The 14,996-nt window shown below is 29.8% G+C and overlaps 1 protein-coding gene and 1 long non-coding RNA gene across 2 annotated transcripts; one reads left to right on the top strand and one right to left on the bottom strand.

Moving 5' to 3' along the window:
- Positions 1 to 286: 286 nt before the first annotated feature.
- Positions 287 to 13,242, top strand: Gga (ADP-ribosylation factor-binding protein Gga). The gene is made up of 11 exons (XM_018549190.1): positions 287 to 445; positions 2,918 to 3,078; positions 5,495 to 5,728; positions 5,906 to 6,079; positions 6,754 to 6,973; positions 7,301 to 7,633; positions 7,773 to 7,905; positions 9,466 to 9,806; positions 10,692 to 10,858; positions 11,786 to 11,896; positions 13,047 to 13,242. The coding sequence occupies exons 1-11, from the start codon at positions 409 to 411 to the stop codon at positions 13,137 to 13,139; spliced, it is 2,004 nt and encodes a 667-aa protein (XP_018404692.1). The 5' UTR covers positions 287 to 408; the 3' UTR covers positions 13,140 to 13,242.
- On the bottom strand, positions 10,447 to 11,182 carry LOC108781268 (uncharacterized). The gene is made up of 3 exons (XR_001940934.1): positions 11,120 to 11,182; positions 10,939 to 11,037; positions 10,447 to 10,781 (listed from the first exon to the last, which is right to left on the bottom strand). It is a non-coding gene; the product is annotated as an uncharacterized LOC108781268 (long non-coding RNA).
- Positions 13,243 to 14,996: the final 1,754 nt, after the last annotated feature.

The raw sequence follows: 14,996 nt of genomic DNA, 5'->3' as shown, positions 1-14,996 counted from the left end.
GAAAGTCTCCGTTCTCTGTTTTTCTTATTACCATGACTATCATTGCTCGTATATATATTCTTATTAGAGTATCGTGAATCGACGCATAACAAGATGAGATGTTTTCTATAACAGAAAAAGCTGTTCTATGTTTAAAAAATCTTGCGGAACAAGCAAATAAGTTAGATACGATATAAAACGACTGAGATTTGTTTTATATATTGAAAACTAGTAATAGAAAAATAGAATTGTGAGAGAAAGAGAGACATCTGACTCAGACATAACATAACAATTTACAATTGTGACATTTGTCGATAGTGATAATTGAATGTTTTTACAAAAATATTTCTGACAAAATGTTGGAAGCTGTTTTTAGTCTCCTGCAAATCTAAAAATTATATATAACATCAAACAATTACGATTTTAAGCATGGATGTGGTGACTACTAGCTTAGAAGCTCTAATACGTAAGTATAACAAACTACACGATTTACATTGTTTTACTTTCTATTTTAATATATCAAATTTTACATATTAATTAAGCTTATGTTACATATTTTATAATTTTTTTTTTCTATTACATATACTACCTATAGATATATAGATCTATATGTTCTTTATTTTATATATATTGAGATCACCTTCTATATTTAATTCGAAGTCGGCAATAAGAAATACAAAACCATATCAATATAAATAATTCAAACTGAATATTATTATTACGAATATAGTGATCATTCATAAAAGTTATGTACCTATATTAAAGTCTCAGTAAATGAATTAAAAGATAATGGATTGAAAAATGAATTCAGATTTTTAGAAATATGCATTTACAAATGTTGAAATGGACTCTTTTCCTTCTCAATGCATTTTTATTCATTTATCAGAATTGCATATTTTTATGCCTTTTAATTTTGAATAGGAAATGCACATTTTTTAACCCAATTAAACCTTAAAAAAGTTTTTAAACCTAAAAATATAAAAATGAACTACAATATTACTAAAGTATGCAATTGAATAGTTAAAATTGATTAAACTTACTTCTTACATTATCTCAGTAAGCTTTACCAATAAAACACAAGCTTAATACACACATAGTTGATGTCAATTTGTTGAAATTTTGATTGAATTTACCAGTAATTTGCAGATAAATTGCTAACATTTTGCTAAGTATCTTTTCTAATTTTTGCCACTCAGTATAACTTTTTAACTTATAAGACTAATTTAACAATATGTTCTATTTCTTGCCTTTTCCCTGCTTCTAGCCTGGATTTTCATTATTTGGTTAATTGATTATGATAAATTGAAGCCGCCTGTATTATTGATAAAACTAGCGTTTTATACATTTTCATTCCTGTCTAATTTCTTCGTAATAGTTTTACAGTATATACACATGGTAAATTTTGTGTTCAAAACTGGAAAAAATATAAACAGTATATACTCTTTATCCATTTTTATCTTCAGCGTTGATCGCCATATTGAAGTAAAATGGATAAAGAACTTTGTAATTTTTTATTTTGTCCAGGTTAAGACATGAAATATACTAGAGGTATACGTTAGATTAGCATGTACATTTTAATGTGGAAAAGGAATTTTTATTCTCAAAGAATAAAAATTCTGTAGAATTATTATGAAGAAATTGGACATGAACGAAAACGTAAAAAAAACGCTAGTTTTATCGATAATACAGGCGACTCCATCATCCCCTTAATAATGTTTCACCCAATGGACTTCAATCATGACATCATCATAGATGAACCAATAGATAAATCATCAGGTTAAGCTAAGCTACAAATTAATCAGATAATGGAAAACCAAGCTTATGACCAGGTGTGTTTCTTGTTTTTCCTGATATTTATAAATTTTTATTTCGGACGGTAAAATATGAAGAAACAGGATAAGGCTGTCAGTATAAAAGAAACAGGATAAGGCTTTCAGCATAAAAACATTTATATGGGCCTATTCAGACAAATTTCTATAATTGCATGACTACATGCACAGTGAAAAGTATTTCTTTACATCGTGGGCCACCTTACCGATCACCTTGATCTTGACATATGTTATAGAGGTGAAAGTACTCATCAACTTTCTTTTAAAATTAATCCTTCATACTTAGACCTTCAGAAATTAGACCTTCAGAAGGTTTTAATTGGCATTGTTTATCGTCAAGTTATTAATAAAGTAAATTTTATTATATTTAAAAAGTAAATACACACACACACACATCTATTACATTTAAAGATTCATTCATTTTCCTTTAAGTTTTATTACCTTCAAAATCACATGTCCTCTAATAAATTTATAGGGAAAAGTTGATCGGTGTTAACTTTTCCTCATCTCTATAACGTATTATAATCAGCGTCATCAGCGAGGTGTTCCCTATGTAAAGATTGAGAGAGAGAGAGAGAGAGAGATATCCAATTATGTTTCCATCATATAAGGACGTAAAATGCGATTAAATAATTTTCTTTTTGCATACGTTTATGCGATTATGTAAATTTGTCTAATGGCATTAATGCGTTGCGTTACGTGAAGTAATAGGTGCCTATTAAAGTTCTGGAAACGAGGTAAAAATTACAAAAAGATAAACGAATTTATGAAATTATTTACAGCATAATTGATCAATATCTAGTGAATTTCGTCAGTTTTGTAATTTTTATCTTGTTTCAGGAATCGTATAATATGCTTCCAGATCGTAAACTTACATCAATGCACACAGAAATTTATAACGTAATGTTAAATATTATGTTATGATAAAAACTTTATTTTTTTCTACTAAATAATTTTTATGAATGATTTCTAATATTAAATTACTTAATATGACATGTATCTTTTTTTATTTTGGGAATAAAAAGTATAGTCATTGATGATAGAACTGTGCATGCACATGTGTATTTATATTTATTTATATATTAATATATATGTATAAAATACTGTAGAGAGAGTTACAAATCCAACAAATCAGAAGCCAGATGTAGCAGCGATTGAAGCATTTTGCGTGATGCTTACCAAAGAAACAGAGGGTATACAAATAGGTATCAAGTTATTAGCAATACAAATTCAATCACTTAATGAATCAGAAGCACTGCAAGCACTTTCGGTATGTTTTTCTTAAATATTTTATGAATTTCATGCTTTAATATTTTGTTAAAATAAAAAAAAATATTAAGTCCATTTGAATAGTTATTAATATACCTACTGTAGTGTTAACAAATGGACTGTATGTACAAATTTATTAATAATAAAATTAGATAAATAGTACGCAGTATTATTAAAAATCTTTATTAAAATAAATATGTAAATATACAATGTATAAAATATTTTAATATTTTATATAAATATACATATATAAGATATTTCTTAACAATTTTATACTATTATATTTATAAAATTAATGTGAATGAAAGAATCTCGGGCAAAATGGGCCACGAGCGAATAAGGAATAACTCACTATATTGACGTCAAAGTCAACAAAATTTCATCGAATCGAAATATTGCTGAAAATTTGAAGCTTATTTCGATATCTGTGCTTCATAAACATTTCTTAATGGAAAATAAATATATTCATCGCTAGACTCTTAAATAAGAAAATTGTACAGTTTTTTGTTAGAACATGATATTACATCTTTTACTACTGATTCGAAGTTCTTTTGATTTACTTTAAAAATTAAATTTAAAGAAAAATGAAATTGTTTTTATGTATTAATTTTGTTTTATTTAAGACAAAGAACTTTATTATTAAGACAAAGAATTTTCTTTTTTTTGTCTTAACAATAAAATATATAATAGTTAATGTATGTCTGATTTTGGACATCCATTATTACACGGGTAACCCGGCGCGCACTGGTTTCTCACAAGTGCTCCGCAACGCTTAGTTTTTCGCAAACCCTCGCAGACTGCGGAAGACTGATGTCAAACGTAGCTGCCAGGAAGCCGTTGCGATGATCAGTTATCCGCGTTTAAGATTCGCCTGGCGGTAGGATGTAAGGCCTGCCGAGGCGAATCGAAGTCACTTAAAGGGTGAGCCACAGCAATTCAATACCCTATATCGTTAAGCTGATTCGGACGTCGAGACTAAGCAAAGTGATCAGCGGCAGCAACAGCGGAGAAATTGTGAAGCTCAGTGGCGTCGGCAGCGGCGACTCCGCGCTCACCGACGTCAATCGAGGTCACGAACCACAAATAGCGAGTGGGAGATTCCTCTGAAACCACGAGAAGCCGTGCCGTCGCTGCATACACCACCAAGGATACCATCGGTTCTGTGAAGAAAGATGATGTTTACATTGTCAGCGAAGGAGCCGAGCCAGAGAGTGGATATTAATAATAACAGTTGAGAGCTGGAGAAGTACACCCAGAACAAGCCGTTAATAATCTACCTATCTACCTATCTACCGCGAGCGGATGTTGACGTAAGCCAAAATTAATAGGTCCTTTTCAGGGCCACCCAGATACATTCTTTACTGTATATAGAAAGTGTAAATAAAGTATATATGGCATCGTACAAGTTTCCAATCATTTGGTGAACCTGCACTATGTTCTCATCTCTTGAGGACCTCTACGATTGCGAGCAAGCGATTGATAGCAACTAATCTACTCACGCTATACTATATATTAAAGACAATCTTGAACAAATTTTCGTGATTATGAATGGAGCACCGAGAGTCCGGGGATAATTGAAGAACAATGTATTTTTTTGTAAATTGTGAGCCTCAGTCTGCAGGAAGATAATTATGGAACAGTTTGCTTTCATTGAACTGTTAATGATATGAACTGATATTTTAACATTAGCTGTATACATTGGGTTCCTCGGGACCCTGGTCCAACTTCCTAAGGTTGGCATTTCTGAAATTGGAAGAGTCAAGATATGCTAACATATGTCAGACTAAAGTATAAAATATCTCGTAAACACTATTGTTTTTTTTATATTTGTTACTTTATATTTTATACTTTAACATGCAGAATTGTTAAAGAAATCATATTTAAAAAAGGTCATAATTTTATTTTAAAAAATGGAGGTGACCTTCATATTTTTTTAGTGCCTTCTAGACAAAAAACATGACTAAAACACGTCCCCCTCGAAACCGTTTCACTTTCATCTGAAACATTTTTATGTATCATAGAAAACAAGCGAGTTGATTCAGGTGACCTGTTTTAGATTCCTCTACCCTGTATGTATACCTTGCTGAATTAATGTTCTTGTTAAAACAGCGTAAGGATTTGTAAAAATTTTCACCTGGATATGTTATTATTTCTGTCAATTTCTTTCTCTACAAATACATATGTAGAAGTGTATGAATAGTATGAATATGTTCACTCGTGACCCAAAACTCTTCTTGTTAATAAAAACGCCCGAGATTCTTTTAGAACAATATAAATGAGATAATAAAGGATACTTTGATTTTAACAAGTTTTTAACGAGATCTCAACAAGATCTTAATAATACATATTTTAAGAATTTAAAGTTTATGAAATTTTAAATACACGACTTTTGTACATGTAGATTTTTATGTTTTCAGTTACTAGATACTTGTATGAAGAGATGTGGCCCATTATTTCATGCAGAAGTTGGTAAATTTCGTTTTCTTAATGAGATGATAAAATTAGTTTCACCAAAATATTTAGGTAATCGCACTACAGTGAGTGTACGACAAAAGGTTCTACAACTTCTTTATGCATGGATCAGAGAATATCCTCGCGAATCAAAAATTAAGGAGGCTTACGAAATGTTGAAGAAGCAAGGAGTCGTTGAGGTTATCTTTGTCAAATGTTACATTTGTATATAGTCTGACAATTATGTTTGCAGATATTTTCTTGTTTTTCTAACATGACAATATTAAAGTCTAACGTGACAATATTATTCAGATTGAATTATTTATTAATTAATTATTAAAGATTTGCAATGTACATAGGATAAGTACTAATTACAGGAAGATGCTGCATTTATAATGGCAAACAATGAAGAAAGTAAAAAATCGTCTAAGATAAAAAATAATATATTCGAAAATGAAGAAATGTCAAAGCATTTGCGTAGATTACTTCACAGTAAGGATCCTTCTGATTTGCAATCTGCAAACCGATTGATTAAATTTATGGTGAAAGAGGTATCTACATTTTAGAGAAATATTTGACATAAAATCTTTAAAAAAAATTGAAATTCAAATACAATCGACGTTCTTTAACTGCAGATGTTACGTACTCAATACGATAATTTGTGAATATGAAATGGTTAAATGTACAGGATGTCTGAAAAAGGTCAGGATCTCTGAATATCTCAGAAAATATAAATTACAGAAAAATTTAGACAAAAGTTGTAGAGTTCAAAAAGATCTATTTATTGATATTATCACTTTGGCCTTGAAGTCATTGGACACCATAGATGCGTTTTGTTTCACATATGATGCACATAATGCATCTTTGTTTAACATGTGATGAGCAACAAGAATAAACGATGCACTACGTTTTATAAATTAGCAGAATAAAGTGAGCAGTATTAAATTTAATTATTTTTAATTGTTGCTCAATTGTTCCTACAAAAAAATGATTTCTTAGCATGTTTTCTTAAACAAATGTAACATAGTTATATCCGTGAATATTGTAATAGCTATCGCGAATAAAGAAATGTAATCAGTTATGTCGACTGTGAGTAATGAATTCGGGAATAAGGAGCGTCAATTGTATTTCATTTTTCGTATTTTTTATTTTGATATGCTTTAAATTTTTTGGAATTTACATTTATATTTTCAAAGATTTTTATTACAAACATCTCTTTTTATAGGATGAGGAACGACTGCAGTTAAACTCGCGAAGAGGCATGGAGTTAGAATCTGTGCAAAATAATGTAATACTGCTGTCAGAAATGCTAGATTCGTATAATCAGAATGAAACTAGTGCAGAGGATCTTGAATTAATGAAAGAGTTGTATCAAGCGTGCGAACGATTGAAACCTATTTTGTTGAGACTCGCCAGTGAAGCTCAGGGCAATGTTGAAATGCTTGGTATCTTATCATATCTTGTTATATCTAATATAACGATTTATTCATCTTTTACTATAATTTAATTTAAAAAATTAAGCCGCAAAATTATATTTATTTCAAAACTGAAAATCTGTACATCTTATATAATATAACGCGAGTCAAAATACATAAAGTATTTTAATTTAGGTATCGAATTATTTTTTAAAATACCACAAATTGAATTATTGGACATCAATACTTATTACTTATTTGTCTGCATTAATATTTTTCGTTACACTAATTTATACATATATAATCAATAAATCATTATTCTTTTTAATTAATTTTGTGTGCATTCTGTGACATCAGGTAATGTACTAGCTGCGAGTGATGAGTTAAATCAAGTTTTTGAGAAGTACACGTCTATTATCGTTCTTGGGCAAATCCCCAAATGTGCGACAGAGGCTTCTAAGCTAACTTACAATGAACCATCCCTTCTGGATCTATCGTCTCCTACTGAAATGATTTCTTGTAAGAACAGTTTAAGCATGCAGAGTACATCATCAATGGACCATCGCTCAGATATGGATGTATTAGGAGATATCTTTAATGTATTAGACAAACCAATTAAATCTGAAACAAATTTTTTAATGCCAAACACCATAATGCAACCAATTAGTATCTCGCCCATAAATAAGAAAAGTAAGCATAAATTGCAATTAAAAAAATTTAATGCAAATAATCGGATACTTGCAAAATGCTAAAGTTTATATTTTTTAATTATTTATTTTGCATATATTTATTATATTGTATTATTCTTCTAAATAACGATATTCCATAGGCGAAATTACCAACACTGACGAAGAAAAAATAGACAGTAAAGCAAAAGCATTGGAAGAATTGAATGAATTGGGCGAAACTTTACTTAAACAAAGTTTATCGGGTACAGTGTCAACTACACGCTTGTCACAAGGGTAAGCATATTTATGAAAATTAAAATTTTTTTAGTCTTAAATAAATTTCGAAGGTGCTGAGTATTAAAAAAACAAAAAAAATAGTCTTAATGTCCAAATGGACACAGAGAGCCTTCATAAAGCTTATACACCGATTATAAACTAAATAAAACAAGATTTGACTTTGCAGTGCCAAGAATTATTTTTAATTATCTAGAGACACGGTAGTGTCTAAGCGCTAAGTGCAGCAACACTGCCGTGTCCTTTACGCGAGCCGGCGAGTTGCGGCAAACTGAGATTATTAAATTTCAATGAGGGCTTAATCAATTGAGTTTTTATGTATACTTAATCGATAGCTTACATTCCGGGTGTATTATATGTGCTTTTATTTTTACTCTACGTATCCCAAAGGCGGAGAGATATTGCGATGCAAAGTCCGAATCTATCACTTTTCAGATTCAGGTACATCCTATTATTATTATTATTATTGTCATCGTTGACCAGCTCAGAATGTACGTTTTGTTTTTTTCGATAATAGATGGCTTTTGGCTATTATTTAGAGACACGGTAGTGTTTCTGTTCAATCTGTCTAACTAGTAGACTAGTGTTGTATGTGACAACACGATGCGCGCGTGGTACAATTTATTTAAAATGTAATATCGAGATACTATGTGTCTAGGTATTCGTCGTCAAGGAATTAAATGTCTAGTATTGTCTATATGTTCGCCGTCGAAGCAGTGAGTTTCTAGGTGTTCGCCATCGAGGAAGTGGGTAGCTAGGTGTTCTCCATTAAGGTTATTTTTAAGCATTATATAAGCATTATAATAATATCAGCGAGACTATCCAGAATGTACGTTTCGTTTTTTCGACAATAGACTTTTGACTATTGTCTAACTAGCAGACCAGTGTTTGCAGCATTGCACATTTGTACGTGACCACACATGATGGTTGTGACGTGCGCGGCGCAAATTATTCAAAATAAAAATTTTAAGAACGTCGTCGAGGAATTAAATGTCTAGGTGTTGTCTGTCGTATTCGCTGTCGAGGAATTAAGTGTCTAGATGTTTTCTGCGTATTTATCGTTGAGGTTGTAATTCGTGAGCTAGGAAACATGAGAAATCATGCCGGGGATTTTATGGCACTGATAATTGATCTGAGAGGGGTATTAAATTTATATATTTTTGACAGATCATATAGTCTTGGTAGAAGAGAATTTATACGTTCAGCCTTATAGCAAAGGTTGAATATTATCAACGATACTAATTTCTGTAGCTAATTTGAAAAGTTCTTCACAAAAGAATTTATAATTAAATCAATTTAAAAATATTTCTATATTATTTAGAAGAATATTGCAATAAAAAGATTCAAAGTTTATTAATTTTAACGAAGTCACTCAAAATCACAATTATTATGTATCTCTCTTTTAAAATTTAAGAATTTTTTTCTAAAACTTTTATTAAAATAAGTTATTTAACAAAAACATGATTTAACACGTTTTGTCTACTGTAATACTTTAGATTAAATTGTATACTTAACAAATTTTCAAAGTTTATAATTAAAAAAATATTTAATTTTTTGCAGCAAGACAAATGGTAACGTGACAAAAATTAATAACACCTATGATACTACTAGGACACAAAATTCGTCTCATAATTCTAATAATATGTCACATACCGCAACAGAACAACCGAGTATAAAAAAATGTGAAAGAAGTAGTGATTTAGACATTTTTGCATCTTCAAATTTGTCAAAAATTGATATTGATTTGTGCAAGAAAGATAGTAATTCAGAAATAATGGATGTGAAAATACAGTCGCAGGAAATGTCGCAATTGTGTAATGGTATATTGAGGATAGCAAATACTGAGCCTGAAATCAAACCATTGACTGATATCACTGTCTGCCTTGAAGATATTAAACCAGGTTATTAGTTAAATACGAGTATAAATATTTTATCTATCATAACATTGTTTTACTTTGTTCACGTTTTCAATTTTTTTGTGTTTTTATTTCTTAGAAGATAGTCCATCTATAAAAGATCAGAATACATTGAAAACTAAACCTGGTAGGCAAAAATGTTTCAGGTAAAAGTGTTACATGATTCAAAAGAGGCTAAATAATGTAAAATTTTTTTCCTACGTTAGGCCTCTGATCTGTATTACACCTCTCTCATGCTTGTGGTGTGCACGCTGCTTATTTAATTGTTACAAACGTATGAGACCTAAATGAGAATTAAACTTTTAAACTATTCATTTTTTGGTAACTATGCCTTTAATACCTTTATGCCTAGAATAACGAGATGAATAATTAGTAACATAAATAACATATTTATTTGAAAAATGTTGCATTCTGCAACACATTTTTTTTTAAACTGTTTTTTTACATTAATTGATTTATCTAATATTATACTTAACATAAAAATATAAAATACATAACTCTGACAGTATCGATTTTTTTATATCCACATTTTAATACTTTCATATACAGAATAATTAGAGAAATTATATTATGTAAAATAATCATATTATTCTATTTAAGAAAATAATAGTGATCTTCATGCGACTTTAAAAAAAAATTTTTTTTCTTTAAATTGATTTCATCATTATTTATGCCTCATCAAGCCATCATTTAAGCCATACAACTTTTGTCTGAAACATTTTGCCTATTGAGTTTAATTTTTAATCTATTTCTGTGTTTTGTTTTAGGTAGATCATCGTGTACACGCTTGCATGTGTGCGTACCTATGTACACGTTTACGCATGTGCATGTGCGTAGTTTAAAAAAAAATTAATGCCAATTAATTTTCAGGGACAAATCCACCTCTAACGGTGATTGAAGAAAGAAATGGCATAACTGTGGTGCTTCATTTTGCTCAGGATAGCCCTAGATCAGATGTATCTGTAATAGTAATTACTACAATGAGCAAAAACGTAAAGCCACTTAATAATTATTTATTTCAAGCGGTTGTGTCTAAGGTACGTATTAAGACATAACATCTTCTAAATCTCTTAGGAATCTATAAAATCAAATATAAAATATTTTCGATATAACTTACCGAGATAATACTTTCCTCTACATAATAAAGAATAATAAAGAAAGATGCTAAGTACTTAGCACAAGTTTTTCTTCAGTCGTTTTCATGTTATTGTCATTACTAGAATAATAATTTCGTTTAAGGCAATCTAAAGGCATTATGCGAATAAGGGTTGCTTGCGCAAACATGCGGAAATACTTACATACTTATTGCTATAAAAGTTGCCATAATCTGTTGGAAACCGTAAAATATTTATGGCTTCTGCACACTGACGCGGAAACGCTTGCCGTGTGGCATGCGACGTAACCAATGAACATGTGAAGCTTATTGGCTATCGCGTTACATTTTGTCGCGTAGTAAGCGTTTCCGCGTCCAATGTGCAAGAGCCATTAATCCCTATTTCTGTCAATTGAATAGATGATGCGTTGAATAGTCTGCGGCACTGCCACCAGAAGGACGGAGAGAGTTCAATTTCTTAAATTTAAAAAACCACACAATAAGATTAAAGACGTAGCATTGATCGATTTTTCAATTGTGTTATTTCTATAATGAAATAATTTTTTAAGAGAAACTAAGGGCTTCCAAAAATGAAAGTATAATATATTTTTGAAATATTTACCGTTGAGCAATGAAATATACAACCTATTCCGTACCAAAACCGTACCGAATAAATTTTTTTTTACGGCAATAGTTTTCTTTAAAATTCCTCTAGATTATTGGCAACTTAATATTTTAGGTGGAAACTATTTTCTGTAATTATCTCAACAATCCATTATATAATCGTTTTATAGGAAGATAACTATTGCATTAAGTTGCTTATAATTGTTAGTAGTGATATTTTTAACTTTAATTTTGTAATTATACATAGAAGTGCAAATGTAGACTGCAGGCACCTTCTGGAACAAAGCTGCCAGCGCATAATCCATTTCTCCCTCCATCCGCAATCACACAGATTATGTTGATTGCAAATCCTCTCAAGGTAATATAATTGTGATTATTCCTTTTGATAATAAATAGTTCAATTATTTTAAATAGAATGGAATGGGTATTTTTATTAATTGACTGGTGATTATCGATTTTAAAAAAGTAACGGAAAATTAATGCAAAGTTACCTTTTTAAATAACGATAATTGTAATGAATTATTTAAAAAAATCAGTAACTAGTAATGATAACTTGTTACTTTTTCTACTTGGTATTGAGTGACTGTAACCAGGGGGGAATATAAAAAGTTACTTTTAAAAAATAACTTTTTATATTCCCCCCTGGTAACGTATCATTCTTAACGTGTATTTGTTTGCATTTTACGGACGAATGGAAGATCTAATCCAGACCTGTTTATTTTAAGCTCTAGAGCTGAAAAATGCAAAACCATTGACGTTAAAAAATCAATATATCATAGATGAGATTTCGGACTTTATAGTGCACGAAATCTTACACTCATTATTTTACGTCCTTATATTGTCACCTTATGTTGTCATGAATAAAACATGATTTATTCGTGAATGAAATTTCTCTTACGAAAGCGGATTGATTTTTCTTTTGATCCAGTAACCATAACATTAATCTTGATGTATAATTTCGTGGCAATAAATTCTATATTTTTGTAAAATGATACGTACGAAGATGAATTACGTATGGCACGCATGCAATATGCAAAAATATGATAATATTTAACATTCATGTTCTTTACTATGTAACGTACTTGAGCATGGAAATATTAAACAACCAGATTGGACATTTTTAAACGTATACCATTTGAAAACTATTGTAGTCTCAACATATCAATATTAGAATTTTTGTCTTTAAATGACTTAAAGAATTTGCATGTAAAGATTTGCAAGTGGTGCGTTATATCTGGAATATATACGTACTTATACATATATCTACATTTATAAAATATTTGTAAAACATATATAAGAGAGACATTTAAAATCACTTTGTGCACGTGCGTTTATACTATATGTGCATGCGTGCAATGAAGATGTCATTTTAGTTATAATTTATACAAAAATGTTTTCACTTTACGTATATGTAATAAATGTGAAATAATGAGAAAGCAGTGATTTATATAAGCAAAGTTTATCTTAATGTTTCTCTTTTTATGTGGAAAATTGATTATTTGTTTCAGGAGCCTGTATCTTTGAAGTGTATGTTAAGCTACACAATGGACGATGAAACATTTACAGAAATGGGTGAAGTGGACACATTACCTCATCTGTGAGATTCAGTGATTCTCTGTTATAAACTCCATACTACACTCATACTTGTCATGTGTGCTCTCAGTAGGTTGAAAATGATATAATAATGTTCCAATTATTCAAAAATACAACCAATTATAAAATTGTTAGACATTCTTTGCGCTACTATAAGCTTAGATTATCAGCAGTTAAATCTTTACATTCTTAATAATTGTTTTTATTTTAATTTTTCCTTGAACGTCTAGTCTTATAGTTACTGTACATAGTATGTGGAAATACTTGACGTGTTACTTACTATCGTATAGTAAACATTTCCATATCTTGTGTATAGAAGCTCTACTGTAATGACATTTATGAAAAATGAAAATGTATTGTAATTTATTCGTATGATATTTTCATTTTACATATATGATGAGGGAGCAGGAAAAAGAATTAAACTTATGAGTATTATGTTGTTAAGAATGCTACAGAAGTCCAGAAAAATACAGAATATATTTTAAAGATTATCTTGTGATTACAAATTCTGTATGGATTATCTTAAATGAACGAAGAAATAAAGTGAGAAAGATAAAAAATATATTAAATATTTCTTACAGAATAAGTTTTGTAGGAAACAGTTTCTTATATATTATATTATATCCAAATTATTATATGTACATAGAAACAATGAAATCAGATTCATGTGAATGTAATTATAAATTTCAAATATTGATGTTTTTGTGTTTATTTACTGTATATACTGTACATGCGTGTGCGTATCAATAAAAACAAACTACAGGCATAAATTTTTATTGGTACGTATACTGCATAAAGTAAAAAAAATTAATCAATTTGAGTCTTTTATGGAAAGAAAGAAAATGAGGGACTTTGATTGGTTGATTTTCTTATATATAATGCATAATACATTAAACTAAAGCCCTAAACAATGCGAGGCAATAGAACGATAGCGATAAAAATCGGAGAAATCCTACATTCGAGTATGCACATATTAATGTATAGAATAAGGCAATAATGACAAATTTCCGAGTTGGAATTCTGTGTTTATCGCCTTATAACCAAGCATTTAGATTTTTCATTCTAACAACGAAAAACAAAGGACTAATGAGAGTAAAAACGCTGTTCTTAGTGCGATTCTATATAAATTGTATAGAATCGCACTAAGAACAGCGTTTTTACTCTCATTAGCCCTTTGTTTTTCGTTATTTGAAATTTTCTATTTCTTATTGAATTTTTCATTCTATTTATATACACTGTAATCTTGAAATAGTATAGGAGTGTGTATTATATACGCGTCTGCTTGGTTAGTCCTTATATTTTTTTCACAGCATTGTGCAATAGGAAGTGACAAAATTATTGCTTATTTTTATATTCCTATCGTTATTCTTGTCGTTGTTGCTTAGCATTGTTGTATCAATCTAGGACATAATATCCATTTAGCAGAGCTTTAGAGGAACTATCTTTTCTTCCAACCACATTAACATACGGCACTTGATGTCTGGCACTAATAACAGGAGGCTTTGGTAAACGCATATTGTTATAAAACCGTTATCCCATAATAGAATTTCTAAAAATTCCTCCATTGCTATATCTATCTTGTGCACCATTATCAGCGATCAAAAATTTGTATAAGACGCTTACAAGTATTAATATCACTATATTGTGGGATTGTTTATAATTATTATATGTGCTTCCTGCTTTTTTAAGATACTGGAAATAATTTTATTATTAATTTATATTATCATTAAAATTTCATATACTTTGTAATATTATTTCGTATATGTTTCAATATAATATTACAGTTATAGTAATACGCTTCCCATCCAAGGCACCAATAAATTCGGAAAGTTTCATTTTTGTTCAAACTCGTAGGCAATTTCTCG

The sequence above is a fragment of the Cyphomyrmex costatus genome, unplaced genomic scaffold (assembly GCF_001594065.2).
Source record: "Cyphomyrmex costatus isolate MS0001 unplaced genomic scaffold, Ccosl1.0 scaffold8, whole genome shotgun sequence".
In the NCBI taxonomy this organism is placed as follows: domain Eukaryota; kingdom Metazoa; phylum Arthropoda; class Insecta; order Hymenoptera; family Formicidae; genus Cyphomyrmex; species Cyphomyrmex costatus.
This window is presented reverse-complemented; position numbering and strand designations above follow the sequence as displayed.

Bases quoted from the DNA above. Each gene is read 5' to 3' on its own strand.
- Gga (XM_018549190.1), top strand. From the start codon at position 409: ATGGATGTGGTGACTACTAGCTTAGAAGCTCTAATAC. The intron at 3,079-5,494 runs GTATGTTTTTCT...TTATGTTTTCAG, and splicing joins AAGCACTGCAAGCACTTTCG to TTACTAGATACTTGTATGAA. The intron at 11,897-13,046 runs GTAATATAATTG...TATTTGTTTCAG, and splicing joins TGATTGCAAATCCTCTCAAG to GAGCCTGTATCTTTGAAGTG.